Genomic DNA, 16,924 nt, shown 5'->3' on the forward strand with positions numbered 1-16,924 from the left:
TATTTAATTACTTAAAAGCTAATTTGTATTAGGAACAAAAAAATTTAGTAAAGTCGAAATATTTGTAAAGTTGGCATTGTTCAAAATCAAAATTTTCCTTAAGTAAAATATTTAGTTGGTCTAAAAATATGTATTTCGCTAGAATTGTTTTATTAGAACAGCGTTAGAGCAGTGTTTGTTGCAGTGTGAGTTTTTTATTTTTTATTTTTAATTTGTTGTTTATTTTCATATTTTATTTTTTCCTTTCTTAATATGAAATTTTTACAAGATATGCTTTTGGAAATTTGTGTGATGCATGGCAATGGAATTTTTGTCCCATTAATTTGTTTTTTTTTTTTGTTTTGTTTTTGTGTTTTGCTTGATGCATATACGTCATCCCATGGGTAAATATGTATGTATTCGTGTATTTTATTTACAATGAATCAAAGGCAGTTTATGTAAAAATTTACTAAAAACAGTAAGACTAAACATATGGAAATTGTTTTATGCCAAGAATGTTTCACGATTTACCAATGAATGGCGTGATTTTTTTTTTATAATTATTTTTTAAATTTTCTGCTTTTTATGTGTTTTTTAACTTATGATTTCTTTACAAGTTTTGCCTACATTTACATTTTTTATTTGATTCTAATTTTTATCTCATTTTGTTGTAATTTTTATCCCATTTATCATTATAAGCTATAACAACTCAATTATACCGTTACTTAATTTTTTTTCGTCAATTGATCAATTTTTTTTAGTACAATTTTATTTCTTAGTTACAAATTTGTTTTTTATTTTTTAATTTTGTTCTTTAAGCATATTTTAATAATTTTAAATTACTGATTTATACATATTTTTTATATTTCATAAAGTTCTTTTTTTAATATTTTTCTTTTATTAATTTTTTTGTTTTGTTTCTTTTTACTTCACTTGATTAATTTCATTTATATTCCATTGGGGCTCACTTGCTAACTACCTTCGTTCATTATATTTGCAACTTACAACAACTACACTAGATTCTATATATATATGTAAGATTACTTCAAAAACACTCATACACATACAAACATTTCTTCGAATTATAGCCTAAGGTTTGCTCATACAAAATTTTACTATTAAAATGAGCACAAAGTCAAAAGGTAGCGGGAAATGCGCAAGAAACGCGGCAATTTTTTCTCTACTTTTTTTTTATTTTTGATATTGAAATTCGAGATTTAGAAATTTTTTTTTGTGTTTTCTTGTAAAAGAATTTTTTTTAATTATACTAAGAGTTCTGAAAATTATTTTTAGAAGTAATGAAACAAAGAAAAAATTATAGAATTAAAAAAAAAAAGCAACCCAAAAAACCCCAAAAAATCTTATAAAACTCTTGATTTCTCGAACTCGCGCTTTCATAATTATTTGTCCTTTTTTTATTATTTGGAATTTTTTATTTATTTTTTATTATTGAATTTTTGAAATTCTAAAAAACTTTTCGATTTGAAATTTAATAGAGAATTTCTAAATTTTTTAAATTCAAAGAAAACATTTGGTTTTGAATTTAATAAGGAATTTTTTGAAATTTTAAAAAACTTTTCGATTTGAAGTTTAACAGTGAATTTTTAAGATTTAAAAGGTCAAGAAATTTTTACTAGAAAATACTCGTCTCATGCTTGCTTTTCACACTAAAACTCTGACATAATTTTAGAATTAAAAAAACAAAAAAACAAAAATATTTTAAGTTTAAAAAATTTTTTGCGGAATTTTTAAAAATTACAAAAAAATCGTTTTAACCGGAAAATGTTTGTTACTTTCCAAGTTGAAACCTTGAATTTTTATAATTAAAATTATCCACTTTTGCCGCATATTTCAATGGGCCTCCTATGGGTTCTACGCGACCCTCTCGATTCCCTAATAGGGAGTGGCAACCAGTGTAACCTGAATCTTAATTTCTTTGATACAACTTTTGAGAAGTTTTCAAAATAATTGCAGCAGTAGAGCAAAAACAACAAGAGCAATTTTATTTTATTCCTACTTTTGGTGGCTGGCATGACAAAATCCATAAACGAAAATTAACAATTAGAGTAATTAATAAAATTTGACAGCTCAGAGACTAAAGACATATGTATAAATCGATGAAAATTGAAACTATTCTGCTACTGGCTTTGGGTATTGCATGCCTTGGTACTATTAAAAAATTTCAACATTTATTTTTAATATTTTTTTTTTGTTTTGAATTTTACAAAACGCATTTTTTTAGAAATAAGAAATGTTTGAAATCAGAAATGTTAATGAATTTGGTGGTTGGAAAATAATTAAAATTTCTTTTTACTTTATTTATTTATTGATTTACAGTCCAACTTCAGTTCTTCAAAAGAAGAAAAATAGAGAATACACATTTTTTATTTTTATTTTTCTTTTTTGTTTTTTCAGATATGTTAATTAATTTTGTTGTTGTATAATGCGTGATTATTTCTTTAACTACTTTTTTTTTACGAAATTTCATTGAAGTATGAAAATTTTTCAGAATTTTAGGAGAGCTGGCTATGTCGGAATTTCCACAAATTTAGTAGTTCGAAAATACTCAGATCACTCATCATTTCTCAAACTCGATCTTCGATAAAATTGATGTTGATTTCTTAGAATTTTTTTGTTTTTTCATAATTCATAATAATTTTTGTTTGCTCAAACCCAAGATTTGGTAAAATATTTTAAAATCTAAAACAATTTTTTAACTATTTCCTCAGAATTTTCAATAAATCCAGTAGCAAGAGAATACTCGTATAGTTTTTCAATTCTGAAACTTGAGCTTTACTAAAAAATATTGAAAGTAATTTCGGGCAGTTATTTCCTTAAAATAACGAGTGCCAAAGCACACTTTAAAACGAGCAAATTTCCAGGCTATATTTGCCACAAGCAGCGCAGAAAATATTTTATAATCATAAAATTTTCTTTTGTGTTTTACTGGTCGCTAGTGTTTTTGAGAGAGTTAAATACATTTTTTGGGTTAGTTATATGTTTTTTTTTGTGCTTTTTTTTTAATTTTATATTATTTTATATGACAATATTTGAATATAAATTCGCCCCATATGGAGTATCCGCGTTTAACTACGTAAGAGAAAAGAAATTATTTTATTCACCAAAATCTCTAAACCGCTTTTCTTGCTGCATTTCCACGCGTACAACGAGGCCAAAAATAGACTTATATCTATGTACAATATATATAGGTTATATATGTTTTACTAATGCTCAGTTAAAGTTACAATATTTTTTATGTTGCATGCGCAGCGCCGTTGGCTAAGTAGCGCTACATTTGAAACAAAACAAGAAGAAAAAATCCAAGCAATCTGCCCGGGCGCGTGAGTTAGTTACCCTCAAAGGCAGTCAAAATTCAGCTTTTTCTCACACTTAGCTTGCCTTTTCCCCTCCCGCTTTCTCACACGCTGCTTCTATCCACTCTGCTTCAGTTCAAAATTTCTCATCATTCCTCGCCTCACACGTCACCATCAGCGCCACTTACTTCCACTTCTAGCTCCAAAAATCCACCATATTGACTAGTTTGCATTTTTTGAGCTCAAGTTTTGTGGGACGCGCGCGAAGTCAAGCACGTCCGAAGATCGCTGACACATCGCCCGTTGATTGTGAGTGTGACATATTGTTGCTGGCACCGTTCCCGCCGGCACCGCCACCGCTGTGACCATTACTGTGTCCGCTACCACTAACGCCGCCCCCGCCGTGATGTGCCACATTGCCCATTGTTGTGCTCTGATGCATTAGGTGACTGTGCGCGCCACCGCTGCCACTACCCAAGCCCAAGCCATATTTGCTTGACGTTGTGGCGATGGTGCCACTTGTAATGAGATGCTTACGCGCTGCAGTGCCGCTATGTGTCATTCCATTGGTGCCGTAAATGCTGCGATGCAACGCATATTGCGGCACCGCATCCAAATCCGATACGGACGAGGTGATCTTCGAGCGTACGGCGACCTTTTGCATGCTGCTGTACTTGTCACTGGCGCTGAGCTTGATGTCGGGTAGATGGCCGGAAGAGCTGGCGTGATGCGCATGTTGCGCCAAACCATTTGAGCGCGATTGTGTGGTGGTTGTCGCTTTGTTCGTCGTCGTGGTAATGGCCGCATTGCTAACTGCTGTGGTGCTGGTGATGGAGGCTACCACAGCGCCACTGCCATTGCCGCTGCCACTACCATTGCCCGCACTATTGTTGGGGTTCGCGTTGGTGGCATTTGTGGGTGGTGAGACTTCGGTGAAACTGTAGCAGGATGATTTTTGTGAAGAGCTATTATTGAGACCGCCAGTCGATGATGAGTTGGACATGCGGCAGCTGCGATGACGACTGGACGAGGAGTTTTGCAGGAATTCATGATGTGCTGCTTCTTCGGGTGTCATGCGCTCCGCTGGATCCCATTCGAGGCAACGCTGCAGGAAGTTGATGAAATAACGATCTTGGCAGAAGAGCATCTGTGAGAGTGACTTGCCGTTCGGTAGTCGCTTGCGACCCTTGGAGTTGGTGGTGCAACGTGGCGCGCCGCGTGAATCGAAGAATAATCGACGGCGAGTGGCATTAGCGATGAGCTCTTTCGGCGGTAGGCCGAGCACTTCCATGATGCAGGCCAACTGCTCGACTTCGTTCTCGCCGGGGAAGAGCGGAAAGCCGGTGTATAATTCGGCGAGGATACAGCCTGGAAGAAGTAAAGAGAAAATGGAGCTTAGTAAGAGGTACAACTGAATTGTGCAGAATGAATTGCAAAATAGTTGACTCAAGTGGTCAAAGGTTCAGAAGTGTTGCCATATATGTACATATCATAAATTTTTGAGCAGTGATACTACAGATTAACAAAATAGACACTTGCATAGATCTGTGAACACTTCAATATTGAAATTGAAAAAAGCTATACACAAATAATTCAATAAAGAGTCCAAGCATTTCTTATGCAACACAGAAAATGTATTGAGTACAAACACGAATTTATTATTGAGAAAGTTATAAGTAAATAAAAAGAAAAATTGACAATATGTGGTGCCACATGAAACCTCGTAGAGTAGTTATTGAAATCCCTATCATGAATTATTCTGCTCAAGATAAAAAAATCACGTTTCTAATATTTCTATTAGCAAAACCTCACACAAATATTAAGCATAAAAAAATATGACGCAAAATCAAATAAAAAAATAAAAAATACTCCAAGGTTATCTTCCCTAAGTATTGTGGCTACTGTAACTGCGAAAACCAAGCAGACTGAGACTGCAACTATCCACCACAGCTAGCACTTAGACAACTGCCACTGCAACTGCAACTGGCCCTTCTGCTCGCACTTGCCTTCTCCTCTCTTTTGCTATACTTATGTATACTTACATTAGCCATTTGACCTTCGATAATTTGCCTTGTCATTCAATGGCATCAGAAGTTTTGCTTGTAAATATATGAAGAGCAAAATGCCGGAGCACTGCAAGACTGAAAGCACCACTTTTGATTATTTATGTACGGCCACTACTTGCAAATAAAGGGATGCGGTGATGCAAACAACTGCCAATACATCTAAATTTATTTACACTCACACAGTTGAATTATATAAGAGCAAAGTAGCCGCAAGCACTAAAAGAGCGCATAGCTGACCTTGACTTTGAGTGTTTTGTGATGGCCTTTGTTGCCACCGAAGTAACTGTAATACGTAATCGATGCGATTTTAAGAGTTATATAATAGCAGCTTTGACACCGAGGCATTAAAATGTAACACTTTAGATTTACTTGCTTGAAATTTGAATGCAAGTAGTGCTGATAAAGGCTGTACAGGTGGGGCGCTGCTGGGGCGTATGAGTAACTTATAAGTATAATAATGTAAGGCAGCGTTTCTCAAGCCTATCTTGCCATCCTTTTTTGTTTTTTGGTTACTATCTAAGTGCATAGAAAGATTTTCGCCGTCACAAAGCATTAGGAAAAAAGTTTGGCTGCTCAGTTCTAAAAGTTGATGGGTGGTGGCAAACTTCTTTAATTATTTTGTAATGCAGAAGGGAAAATACAGCAGAGTGAAAGTATTGAAATTTGAAAAGGTCGAGCCAGGAGATCTGGTGGCTCCTAAAACACTCAGGCTACAAAGCTCATTGTATTTAGAGCTCTGGAAAGAGGGTAGATAGTCAAGGAGGGAAAGACAAAAGTATTAGAGAAATAGATAGGAAATAATAGAGACAGAGATAGTCCTGTGAAAATTTTCCAGATTCTTTGGCAAATCTGTAAATATCCTCCAGTTTTAGAGAACGAATATTACTCATGCCACGAGATCGGAATCCAAAAGTCGTAGCCGTGCTCTAGCAAAGACAGGCCACTCAGAGAGAAAGTACTCAGTGTTATCCGCCTCCTCCAAGTATGACAGGCACACATTGGGTAATAAATAATTCCAATGGTGGTCATATGCTGACCCCATGGGTTGTGTCCTGTAATGATACCGACCATCAACCGAACGTCTTTGCTTCCAAGTTTTAGTAGAAAATATTCGGAAAAATCGTAGTGAGTGTTCGATTTGGCTCATATTCGTAATATATAAGTTTGGCCAAAAAGTCGTGCGGTATTTCGGCAAGCTTGTCTTTGCAAGCGCGTAATTCTAGTTGTATTTGTCGCATCGGTTCAAGCTAGAGCTTTTTGGAAAGCTCTTTTCACGTGCTTACACGTGTTTGATTAATTGTTGTTTGCTTTTAGTCGTTCGTGAGTTATAGCGTCGCAAACATGGAGCAAAATAAAGAGAAAATACGGCATATTTTACAGTACTACTACGATAAAGGCAAAAATGCATCTCATGCTGCCAATAAAATTTGTGCAGTTTATGGACCCGATACAGTTTCCATTTCCACCGCACAACGATGGTTTCAATGTTTTCGTTCTGGTGCAGAGGTGATCGAAGATGCGCCACGGTCCGGAAGGCCTGTCGTCGAAAATTGCGACAAAATCGCTGAATTCAGCATAGTAGCAGCCGTAGCATCGGCCAAGAGCTGGGCATGAGTCATCAAACCGTTATAAACCATTTGAAGAAGCTCGATGTATAGGTGCCACACGACTTGACGCAAAAAAACATTTTTACCCGTGGATGCATGCGAATCGCTTCTGAATCGCAACAAAGTCGAAGCGGATGGTGACTGGCGATGAAAAGTGGGTCACTTACGACAACGTGAAGCGCAAACGGTCGTGGTCGAAAAGCGGCTGAAGCTGCCCAGACGGTGGCCAAGCCTGGATTGACGGCCAGGAAGGTTCTTCTGTGTGTTTGGTGGGATTGGCAGGGAATCATCCACTATGAGCTGCTCCCCTATGGCCAAACGCTCAATTCGGACCTGTACTACCAACAACTGGACCGCTTGAATGCAGCACTCATGCAGAAGAGGCCATCTTTGATCAACAGAGGCCGAATTGTCTTCCATCAGGACAACGCCAGGCCACACACATCTTTGGTGACGCGCCAGAAGCTCCGGGAGCTCGGATGGGAGGTTCTTTTGCATCCACCGTATAGTCCGGATCTCGCACGAAGTGATTACCACCTATTTCTGTCCATGGCGAACGAGCTTGGTAGTCGGAAGTTGTCCACAAGAGAGTCCTGTGAAAATTGGCTCTCCAAGTTTTTTGACAATAGGGAAGCGAGCTTCTATAAGAGGGGCATTATGAAGTTGGCATCTCGTTGGGAACTCGTCATCGAACAAAACGGCGCATATTTGACTTAAATCGCATTATTATAACCAATTTTATGAACAATTGAAAATTCAATAAAAATACCGCAAGACTTTTTTGACAACCTTATATTTAAACCGCCTAAACATAAATGTTTTCGTTTTTTTTTTGTAATGAACCTAAGGTGGCCGCTATATTGTGACAAATAGTAAATATGTTAGATTTGCTTGCACAAATAACTACATAACGATACGATTTTGCAAAATTACAAAAAAAGTCATATATGTAAGCCAAGTTTCAATTGTACAACATCTTTCAAAAATTCATCAAAACTTTCAACCTTTTACGAGGAATTTTACAGCTCTTCTGGGAATGCAGTTTCATAGCTCATTGAATTTTGGTATAAAAAAAGTGAAAGTTCTAAGTGATTACAAAATACCGATAAATATTGAAAAAAAAAAAATAAATTTCGCTGAGGTTTCACACGTTTTCTGCCTTAAAGTAAATATATGGAGAAATTTTTTTATGTAATATAGAAAAAACAGCCTAGCGAAAAATTGTTGCGCCAGTTGGCGCTGGGGGAGACATACTCTATATTTAAAATTACACTTTGCATGAAAGCATGGCTACATTGTTATTTTTTTATATTATATCACACAGCTCTTTTTCGGAAAATTTTAAGCTTTTTCAGCAGCAAAGTTTCAACTATGTTTTTTTTTAGTTTTATTTTTGTTTTTGTTTTTTATAATGTAATTCATCAAAAACCATATAAATAAAAATTTTAAGCTTTTCACAAATTTAAAAAAATATTCGATACTTTTTTATAAAAATTCAAAATTGTTTTACGTTTAAGCTTTTTCAGCAGCCAAGTTTCGACTATTATTTTTATAAGTTTTATTTTTGTTTGTTTAGTTTTTTTTTTTAACTTTTTTGTTTTATTTATTTTTTTATTAAAATGTAGTTCATCAAAAACCATATAAATAAAAAATTTAAGCTTTTATCAAATGAAAAAAAAATATTCGATACTTTTTTATAAAAATTCAAAATTTTTTTACCAAAATTTAAAATTGTTTTTTCGGAATATTTTAAGCTTTTTCAGCAGCCAAGTTTCGACTATTTTTTTAAACTACAAGTTTTATTTTTTTTTAATTGTTTTTTTTTTGTTTTTATAAAAATGTAGTTCATCGACAACAAAATTTTAAGCTTTTATCAAATTAAAAAAAAATATTCGATACTTTTTTATAAAAATTCAAAATTTTTTTATCCAAATTTAAAATTGTTCTTTCGGAAAATTTTAAGCTTTTTCAGCAGCCAAGTTTCGACTATTTTTTTATACTACAAGCTTTATTTTTTTTTTAATTGTTTTTTTTTTTTTTGTTTTTTGAAGTGAAACTTCTTAGGCGTCGATGGATGAGCGAGAATGGAGAGTAAAGTTTCCAGGCCATGCAACGTTTTGGGCATTTTCGTTCCGCGATAGAGAAAAAAGATATAACGTAGAGGAAAAGGAGATAGAGAGCTATACCTTATATATACCTTAGATACACTTTAGGCTATTTTCCCTGAGTTTTTCCTTGTGGTTGCTAATTTTTAGAGAGAAATAACACTGCCTACTTTTTGGCGCCTATTTTTTGGTGCAAACTTGTAGGAAATATATTTTTTGTATCTACTTTTTGGCGTTATATTTCCTTGGTGCCTACTGTTTGGGGCGTTTTTTGGTCCCAATTTTTTCGGCGTTTTTGTTTTTTTGGTGCCTACTTTTTGGCACGGAAATAACCGTTTCCTGGCTAGTGCTTGCGCGTACCATAAAGCGCTATCCGTCTGTGCGGGTGATAAACGCTCGGAGTAGTGCGCGTTGGTGCCACGGTTTGTGTCCGGCGTTTACTTACACCGGTCGACCCTTCTTCGTTTTTTGTAAATTTTGTCTATTTGTATTCTCTGCAAATGTTGTGAATTTATTTAGATATATATTCTTTCTCTCTTTCTCTCTCGCCCTCTCTCTCTCTTTCTCATTCTCTCTCGGGTTTCTCCCTCCTTCTTTGTCTGCCTTGAAAGTTTCACTTCTGTTATGTGTACTATGCTACACGCACTTTGTTTTTATAAAAATGTAGGTTATCAAAAACCATATAAGTAAAAATTTTAAGCTTTTTGCAAATTAAAAAAAATATTCGATAATTTTTTATATAAATTGAAAATTTTTTGAACAAAGTTTAAACTCTTTTTTGTAACAATTTTTTTTGAAAATTAATTTTTTTTTTTTAAATATATTAAAAAACAGTTTTGTCTATACAGTTTAAGCCCATTTTAGTTTAATATTGCGCCTGTTTAAAATGGTTGTTGTTGTTGTAGCAGCATAAATATCCCCCATACACATACGGGGAATGCTGCTGAAGTGACAGTCTTTGGCCAGTCTCGACCTTCGTATGAACGGTTTAAAATGGTTCAAAATTTGCAGTGATTTCTGACATTAGTTTTTTTTTTTTGCTGGCGGTTTTTTGCCATATAAAAAATTTGGAATATTCGCTGCAAGGAAAAAAATGAGTACGCCGTCAACAAAAAAAAAAAAATTTTTAAATCAACGCGATTTTTGAGCCACTTTAAATTCCCACTTTATTAAATGCAATTAGCTATAAAATTGCAGACTCAAAATTGTTATAGAGAAAAATAAATTTTCAAAACTTGTCAATAAGCCTTTGCGCTATAGTTACATAAAGCAGCTCATGTCTGAAATATCTCAATTTTGTTGGTTTGCAAATACAAAAAAAAAAGACTTCTCCCCATTTACACACTTATTGAGCCAATTTTGCGATACTCTACTCAAATCCCATAACACTGCCAAGTTATTGTCAGCTGCATTTACAGCAAAGTAATGACGTTAATCGGTTTTGAATCTGTGTAGTATATAAGTGTAGATGTAAATATATGCATGTGTGTGCGTATTACGGATAGTTCTTTGAATGCATGCTGTGCACCAACCATTCTCGTATATATTCTTCCTTGCAAACATTCCATTCAATTCTGCATGTGCGTTTGCTTAAGTAAACGCGTAAGTCACTAGATTTCCTCCATATATCTCCATCTCTTCTGGCATCAGAATTTCGCTGGCAAACATGCATTTTTCCTCTTTTCAATTCATGCATACTCGTAATGCACAACAAAACTTTTTGGCAAAAATACCACTTTTCTGCTGCTGATTTTGGTTGGCAATGCCAATACCAAATCGCATTCGTATTTTACGTAAGCGCCAATATATATGTACTTTGTATGCATGTAAGTATAGCCAGCAGTGCTTAAAAGCTTTTAGCTTAATTTCAATTGTTAGTTTGGATTTTTTTTTTTACTACATTTAAAATGCGATCACAAATTGGCTAATGTGAAATTTTTGCTATCGAAGTTGGAAGGGCATTTAATCTATTTTTAGGCGAAATGCAAAGTGGATAGTTGATGTGAGTTCGAAGAAATAATAAATGACAATGCACAGGAGAGTATGACAAATGGGCATGTGAACTAATTAGAATATCCTTGAGAAGCTAATGTGAAAGCTGCTGATTGCACCAGTTTACAAGAAATTTTACCGCTGGCATCCGACTAACATTTCTTAAGTATTATAAAATTTGCCCACAAATAGGAAACTGTAGTCAGATATTAAGAAGGTCGTGCAGTTATCGAGAGGTAGCTGAAATAAAATGTTTGGAGTTCTGAAAAAAAGAATTTTCCCTTATCCACTTGTGCTCACATCACCACAAAAGATTTAAGAATATTCGCAATATTTTCAATGCTGTTTTCGGTAATTTTTTATAAAAACGCGGTTCATTGTATAACAAACACCTTATTCAAATACAACATTCAAAAATTACCAAAATTATGTAGGTAGGTAGGTAAGATAGTAAGAGCACCCCAGGCACACTCCAAGTAGCACTTACGTGCCGTTTTGATACCTAAATGGAGACCACTGCCTGTGAAAAGACAAACTTTGGGAAGAGAAAACCTTCTACAGCAAACCAGTGCTGTTGATGTAATGGAGGAGAGAAAAGGGATCTAGGCTGGAGAATTTCTTCAAGTCATCCCCAAAAGGCACGCTAAAGAATCTCAAGCGCCTAGCCGCCAGAGCCGGACATTTGCAGAGAAAATGTTTAACAGTCTCTTTCTCTACAGGATCCTCACAACTTCTGCAATAAGGGTTGTACGGAATTCAAAGCTTCTACGCATGAGTACCGATCACTCAGTGACCAGTGAACACCGCAATGAGTTAGGAAATTGAATGGCGGGCGATTCCCATCACCTTAAGCGTTCTGTTTCTATCGTATTGGGGCCATAGTGTTTTCGAAATAGCACACGATGAGACAGACCTCCATCTGTCATGCGCTTTTTCTAGAAAGAAAGTGTGTAGTTTCTCTTTAACAACGGTCAAGGGGACACCAATGTTTGAGAAGGCGACAGCTGAAACCGGTTCTGTCGACCCCTTCCTGGCAAGCTCATCAGAAATTTCATTTCCCTCTATATTCCTGTGCCCAGGAACCCAGATGAGGGAGATGTTTCCTGTACGTTCGATGCGTTTGAGTTCCTCCTTAGAGGAGTTTACGAGAAGAGAGCTGCAATACGGCGAGGACAGGGCCTTGATCGCAGCTTGACTATCGGAAAAAATATCAAAGTCTCACTCCCAACAGCGATCCCGAAGCATTTTGCATGCTTGCAGGATCGCGAAGACCTCTGCTTGAAAAACGTTGCTCGTTTCCGGTAGTTTAAAGGAGACCGAAATGCTGGCTGATTTGGAGGAAACCCACGTTCCCACTCCAGATTCCATCTTGGATCCGTCAGTGAAAACAGAGGTACCTATATCCGTGCCGACTCTCCCCTTTTTCCAATCTTGCCTGCTCGAAAAGATAGCCCTAGCACAATCCTCGAAACCCAGTTTGCGGATAGAGAGATCAGTGCGAAGAACAGAGAAGGAAGGGGAGATCTGCTTCAAGATGCTACTATGTCCTACAGGAAATTGTTTCCAGAGGCCAATCTCCTTCAACCTAATAGCGCTCTGAACAGCAATTGATTTAACTCGCAGATCCACAGGAAGTAAGTGCAGAATAACGTTGAGCGCAGCAGTGGGACATGTTCTACAAGCACCAGTGATGCCTACACATGCAGTTCTCTGCACTCTCTCTAATTTAGTGGTGTTGTGGCCTCTCTGAAGAGCTACCCACCAAACTAGGCAAAGGTATGTCAAAATAGGCAGAACCGCTAAGATGTACATCCAAGGTACGACACGTGGCTTGAGACCGCATTTTTTGCCGAACATAGATTTACAGGCGTAGATTGCTATACTGGCCAAATTATGGCCGAAATTATACAAAATTCACAAAAATTTAATAAATTTCAAAAAATTGTCATCAAAGATTTCAACTTTTTAATCAGACTCTTTATAAAACATCTGTGTGCAAAAAACATAATTCAAATTAAAAAGGTAAAAAAAAACTAATTTTGGCCTTTAATTTTGGCTTTTGCTTTGAAAATTTCAAGAAAATTGTAAATTTTTATCAGAATATTCTATTTTTGGCTTTTGCCTTGAAAATTTCAAGAAAATTGTAAATTTCTATCAGAATACTCCAATAAATATGTGATATCAACTTAGGTGGAAACTCATTACAATTGCATTTTTGGCATGCATTGATTCTATTTTGATCAACTCTTCGACGCTTCGTTTGCCTTATTTGCTAATTCCATTTACTTTTTCTTAAAACAAAAACTCAGGAATAGCCTGCCTCAGCGAGGTGTTCAGCACACACACACATCCATATATATACAATACATACACCTGATTGTTGAGTGACTGGAAATGCGATATGAAAATTGCACGGATACGCTTCGAAAAGCACTTGCCATTGGACTTTCTAGTGTACGCTGCTCTAGACTCTTTTGTATTTCAAGCGAAAGGCTGGTAATGCGAGGTGAGGCATGGCGGTTGGTAGGGCAAAAATTTACGGAAGGAAGCCAGGCGAGTAAAGAAAGGAAGTGTAGGAAGGAAGCAATGAAGACAGGAAGGAAGGAAGGATGGAAGGAAATTGCTGATACGCTATTTCTTCAAAGATATTCAAATGTGACCGCCTTAGAGAAATGCTTTCGATTCTTTAAAGCCACTAGAAGCATCGACTATGGATATTTGCTGCTAAAGTACAAAATTTTGCATTCAAAGCGTTACACTAACATACATTTTATTCGCACTTGTTGCAATTGATATTTATCACTTTCCGACCGCCTCTTCATATTCAAACACCTGAATTCAAAATAATAGTAGCGCCCCAGCTATACATAAATTTTTTTTGTATGTTTAATTTTTAGTTTTTATGAAAGTGCAGCGCATTCTACAATAAAAGCCATATACTACAAATCTTCAAACTTTGTACAAATTTCACAAATTAAACAAAAAAAAATACATATAAAAATTTCCAACTTTTTTTCAGAATTTTAATAAAAATTCTGTGTACACATTTTTATTCTCCATTCAATTTTAGTACAACAAAGTGTAGGCTTGAAGTGGCTCAAAATTCTGGTAGATTTTAAAGAACTTTTTTTCGCTGAACATCTTATTCTCTACTACATAAAGAATCTCCAAAAATGGGCTTTATATGGAGGAAAAATTTTGAACAACGGATGCAAAAAAAATACTGAAAAATCAATGCGATTTTTCAGCAACTTCAAACTTACACTTCAAATTAAATGGACTATAAAAACTGCATACCCATAATTTTTCTAAAAGTCTAATTAAAAAAAAAATACTAAAAAGTTGAAAATTTGTATGATAATTTTTTGAAATTTTTTCCATTTATGTGAATTTTGTACAAAGTTTGGAGCTTTGAGTTGTATAGCTTTAACTTTTATGAAAACATACAAAAATAGGTGCACAAAAAAAGTTAAAACTTGGTATTCGGTCGCACTACAACTATTTTGAACACAGGTGCACATTTGTTGCAAGGATTCTTTTCTCGACCACATTTATCGCGCCTCTTTTCCGCAACAATTGCAAATGCATAGACGGCCAGAAACTATTACTAATTGTTAAAGTGCGTGTTGGCGGTCACTAAAAACTTGCATATGTGGGTGTGTGTGTGGGTAAGTGCATATGTAAGCAAGCATGCGCTTTTGAGTGGTGCGCTCCTCTGATTTTATTACTGATATATCATCCGAAGTAAAAATGTATGTACGAATACGCGCTTTGTAGCTGGAAGGAAGCAATTCAATTGCCTTTGCCTGCTTTGTTGAAGGTAAAGTGGCTGCGGCACGTTGGGAATTTATATAAATTTGCACAACACATGCACTTTGTGATGGAGTAGAAACGATATTGTGTATGTAGTAGTGTATGTACTTAAATATTCTTGGCTAACTATACTGAGGCAAGGTATTATTTTGAAATTCACAATTTTTCTAAAAAAAATTTAACAAAACGTTTGAAATTTTGATGAGCATTTGTTGAATTTTTGAGTTATGCGTTTGTTGTCTTATGAACTATGTCTATCTAAAAAAAAAATAAAAATATAAAAATAAATAACAAAAAAAAATTAACAAAATCAAAAAAAACTTAAAAAAAATTATAATAAACTTATAAAATTAAAAAAATAATAACAAAAGCAAAGAAAAAAATAAAAGATAAAAAAATAAATAAAAATCATAACAAAACATAAAGCATTTAACAAAATCAAAAACAAAAAAAAAAAAGAAATAGAAGACAAAACAAAAATAAATAAAAAACATAACAAAACATAAACAATTTAACAAAATCAAAAACCGAAAAAAATAAACGTCAAAAAAAAAAAATAATATATTACAAAACATAACGACACATAAAAAAGTTGAAAAAAATCAAAAAACAAATAAAACAAAATTATAACAAAAAAAAATTACAAAATTATTAAAATATAGCAAAAGCAATAAAACAAAGATAAAAAATAAATCAAAAACAAAATAAAAAGTGATGAAAATAAAAATATAAATATATTTATATATCCAATACTCGTATAAACAAAAAGGAAAGTAAAAATAAATAATAAAAATTTACCAAAAAAATGATAAATATTTAAAACTTTGCCGTCGCACGGCTACTATTGCGAACACATTGAGGATCAAATGCCATTTATGCAAGCTTTGTGCGGTACTCAGCAGAACAACAAAGTAATAGTTCATACAAGACTTTGCTTAGTATCTTTCGCAGGAAGTGATATTATTTTCTATCTAATCTAGAATGAACTTCGTGCTAGTAGCGGTGTGTCCTATTGACTAGTTACTGCAAAAATATCGTTAACAAAAACTTAAATTAAATCAATTAACTTCAAAATATTCAGTAGACCAAATACCAATTTTGCGCAGATGACTGCGCAATCTGCAATGGCGTGTTAGAATGCCCATGAACAGTTTCAGTTTATCCTTAAGGAGGGTTATGAGCTTCCTAAATCCCTTTGGATTTCACCCTTACAATAAAAACTTCGCCTAGCGTGGCCACATAATTTAGTGCCAGTTAACCTCCTTTAACCTTAGCTTTTCTCTTCTGAGGGTTCTATATGTAACGAAGCCGCAGCCTCTCCAGCCAAAGCGTCCGTTGCTTCTTTCCAGTTGAATCTCTGTGTCCTTTGACCCATATGAGCCGGATGCGATTGTGCGTTCCTAACAAATTCAGTTTCTCGCTACACTCATGGACCAGTAAGGACGACAAAAGCAATAACAACAACAACATCAGAGTAGAGATATGTTTATTTGTTCTAAATTTTAACAGGGGGATCAAAACCGAATATGAGTAGGTACAAATGAGCTTCATTGGGCTGCCGTAAGAAAACTTATTTTGAGTTCATAACAATCTCAAATAATCACTTATTCATGAAGCTAGTAGCCTTTTTTAATCACAAAATCACATCTTTGTACTAAAAATCTGTTTACTTTTAGTATCTATGCTATAGAAATTTTTCATGTTTGACTCTCGGTTGGACACATTTTTTAAAACCTTCTGTTGCGCATCCGAGTCTGGCCTTTTTTCGTCCTGTTCAAGGATCCTATTTAAAAGGTTTTTTACATAAATCGATAGAAAATTTAATTTTAGGAAGCTACCTGGAAGCTCAAGTTGTTAGCTATAATAGAAATAGGTTAAAATCACGTCCAAAGTCGAAAAAACCAGTCTGGCCAGACCCGGGTGCGCAACGGAGGTTAATATAGGAAAGGTGGCTGATAAAACTAGTTAAATGATAAACTGTTGGTACGAGCTGGTGCAAAATTAATCATCCAATTTTGTTTTTGAATAACTTTTTTACTAAAATAAAA

At 34.8% G+C, this 16,924-nt stretch overlaps 1 protein-coding gene across 1 annotated transcript in view; it reads right to left on the reverse strand.

Annotated features, from left to right (window-relative positions):
- Positions 1–274: 274 nt before the first annotated feature.
- LOC129249079 (dual specificity tyrosine-phosphorylation-regulated kinase 2) overlaps positions 275–16,924 on the reverse strand; it is a 173,514-nt gene continuing 156,864 nt past the window's right edge. The window contains exon 8 of the mRNA XM_054888704.1: positions 275–4,661. Within this exon, the coding sequence (XP_054744679.1) occupies positions 3,562–4,661 (1,100 nt within the window). The 3' untranslated portion in view covers positions 275–3,561. The remainder of the gene's footprint in view (positions 4,662–16,924) is intronic.

The sequence above is a fragment of the Anastrepha obliqua genome, chromosome 5 (genome assembly GCF_027943255.1).
Source record: "Anastrepha obliqua isolate idAnaObli1 chromosome 5, idAnaObli1_1.0, whole genome shotgun sequence".
Lineage (NCBI taxonomy): Eukaryota > Metazoa > Arthropoda > Insecta > Diptera > Tephritidae > Anastrepha > Anastrepha obliqua.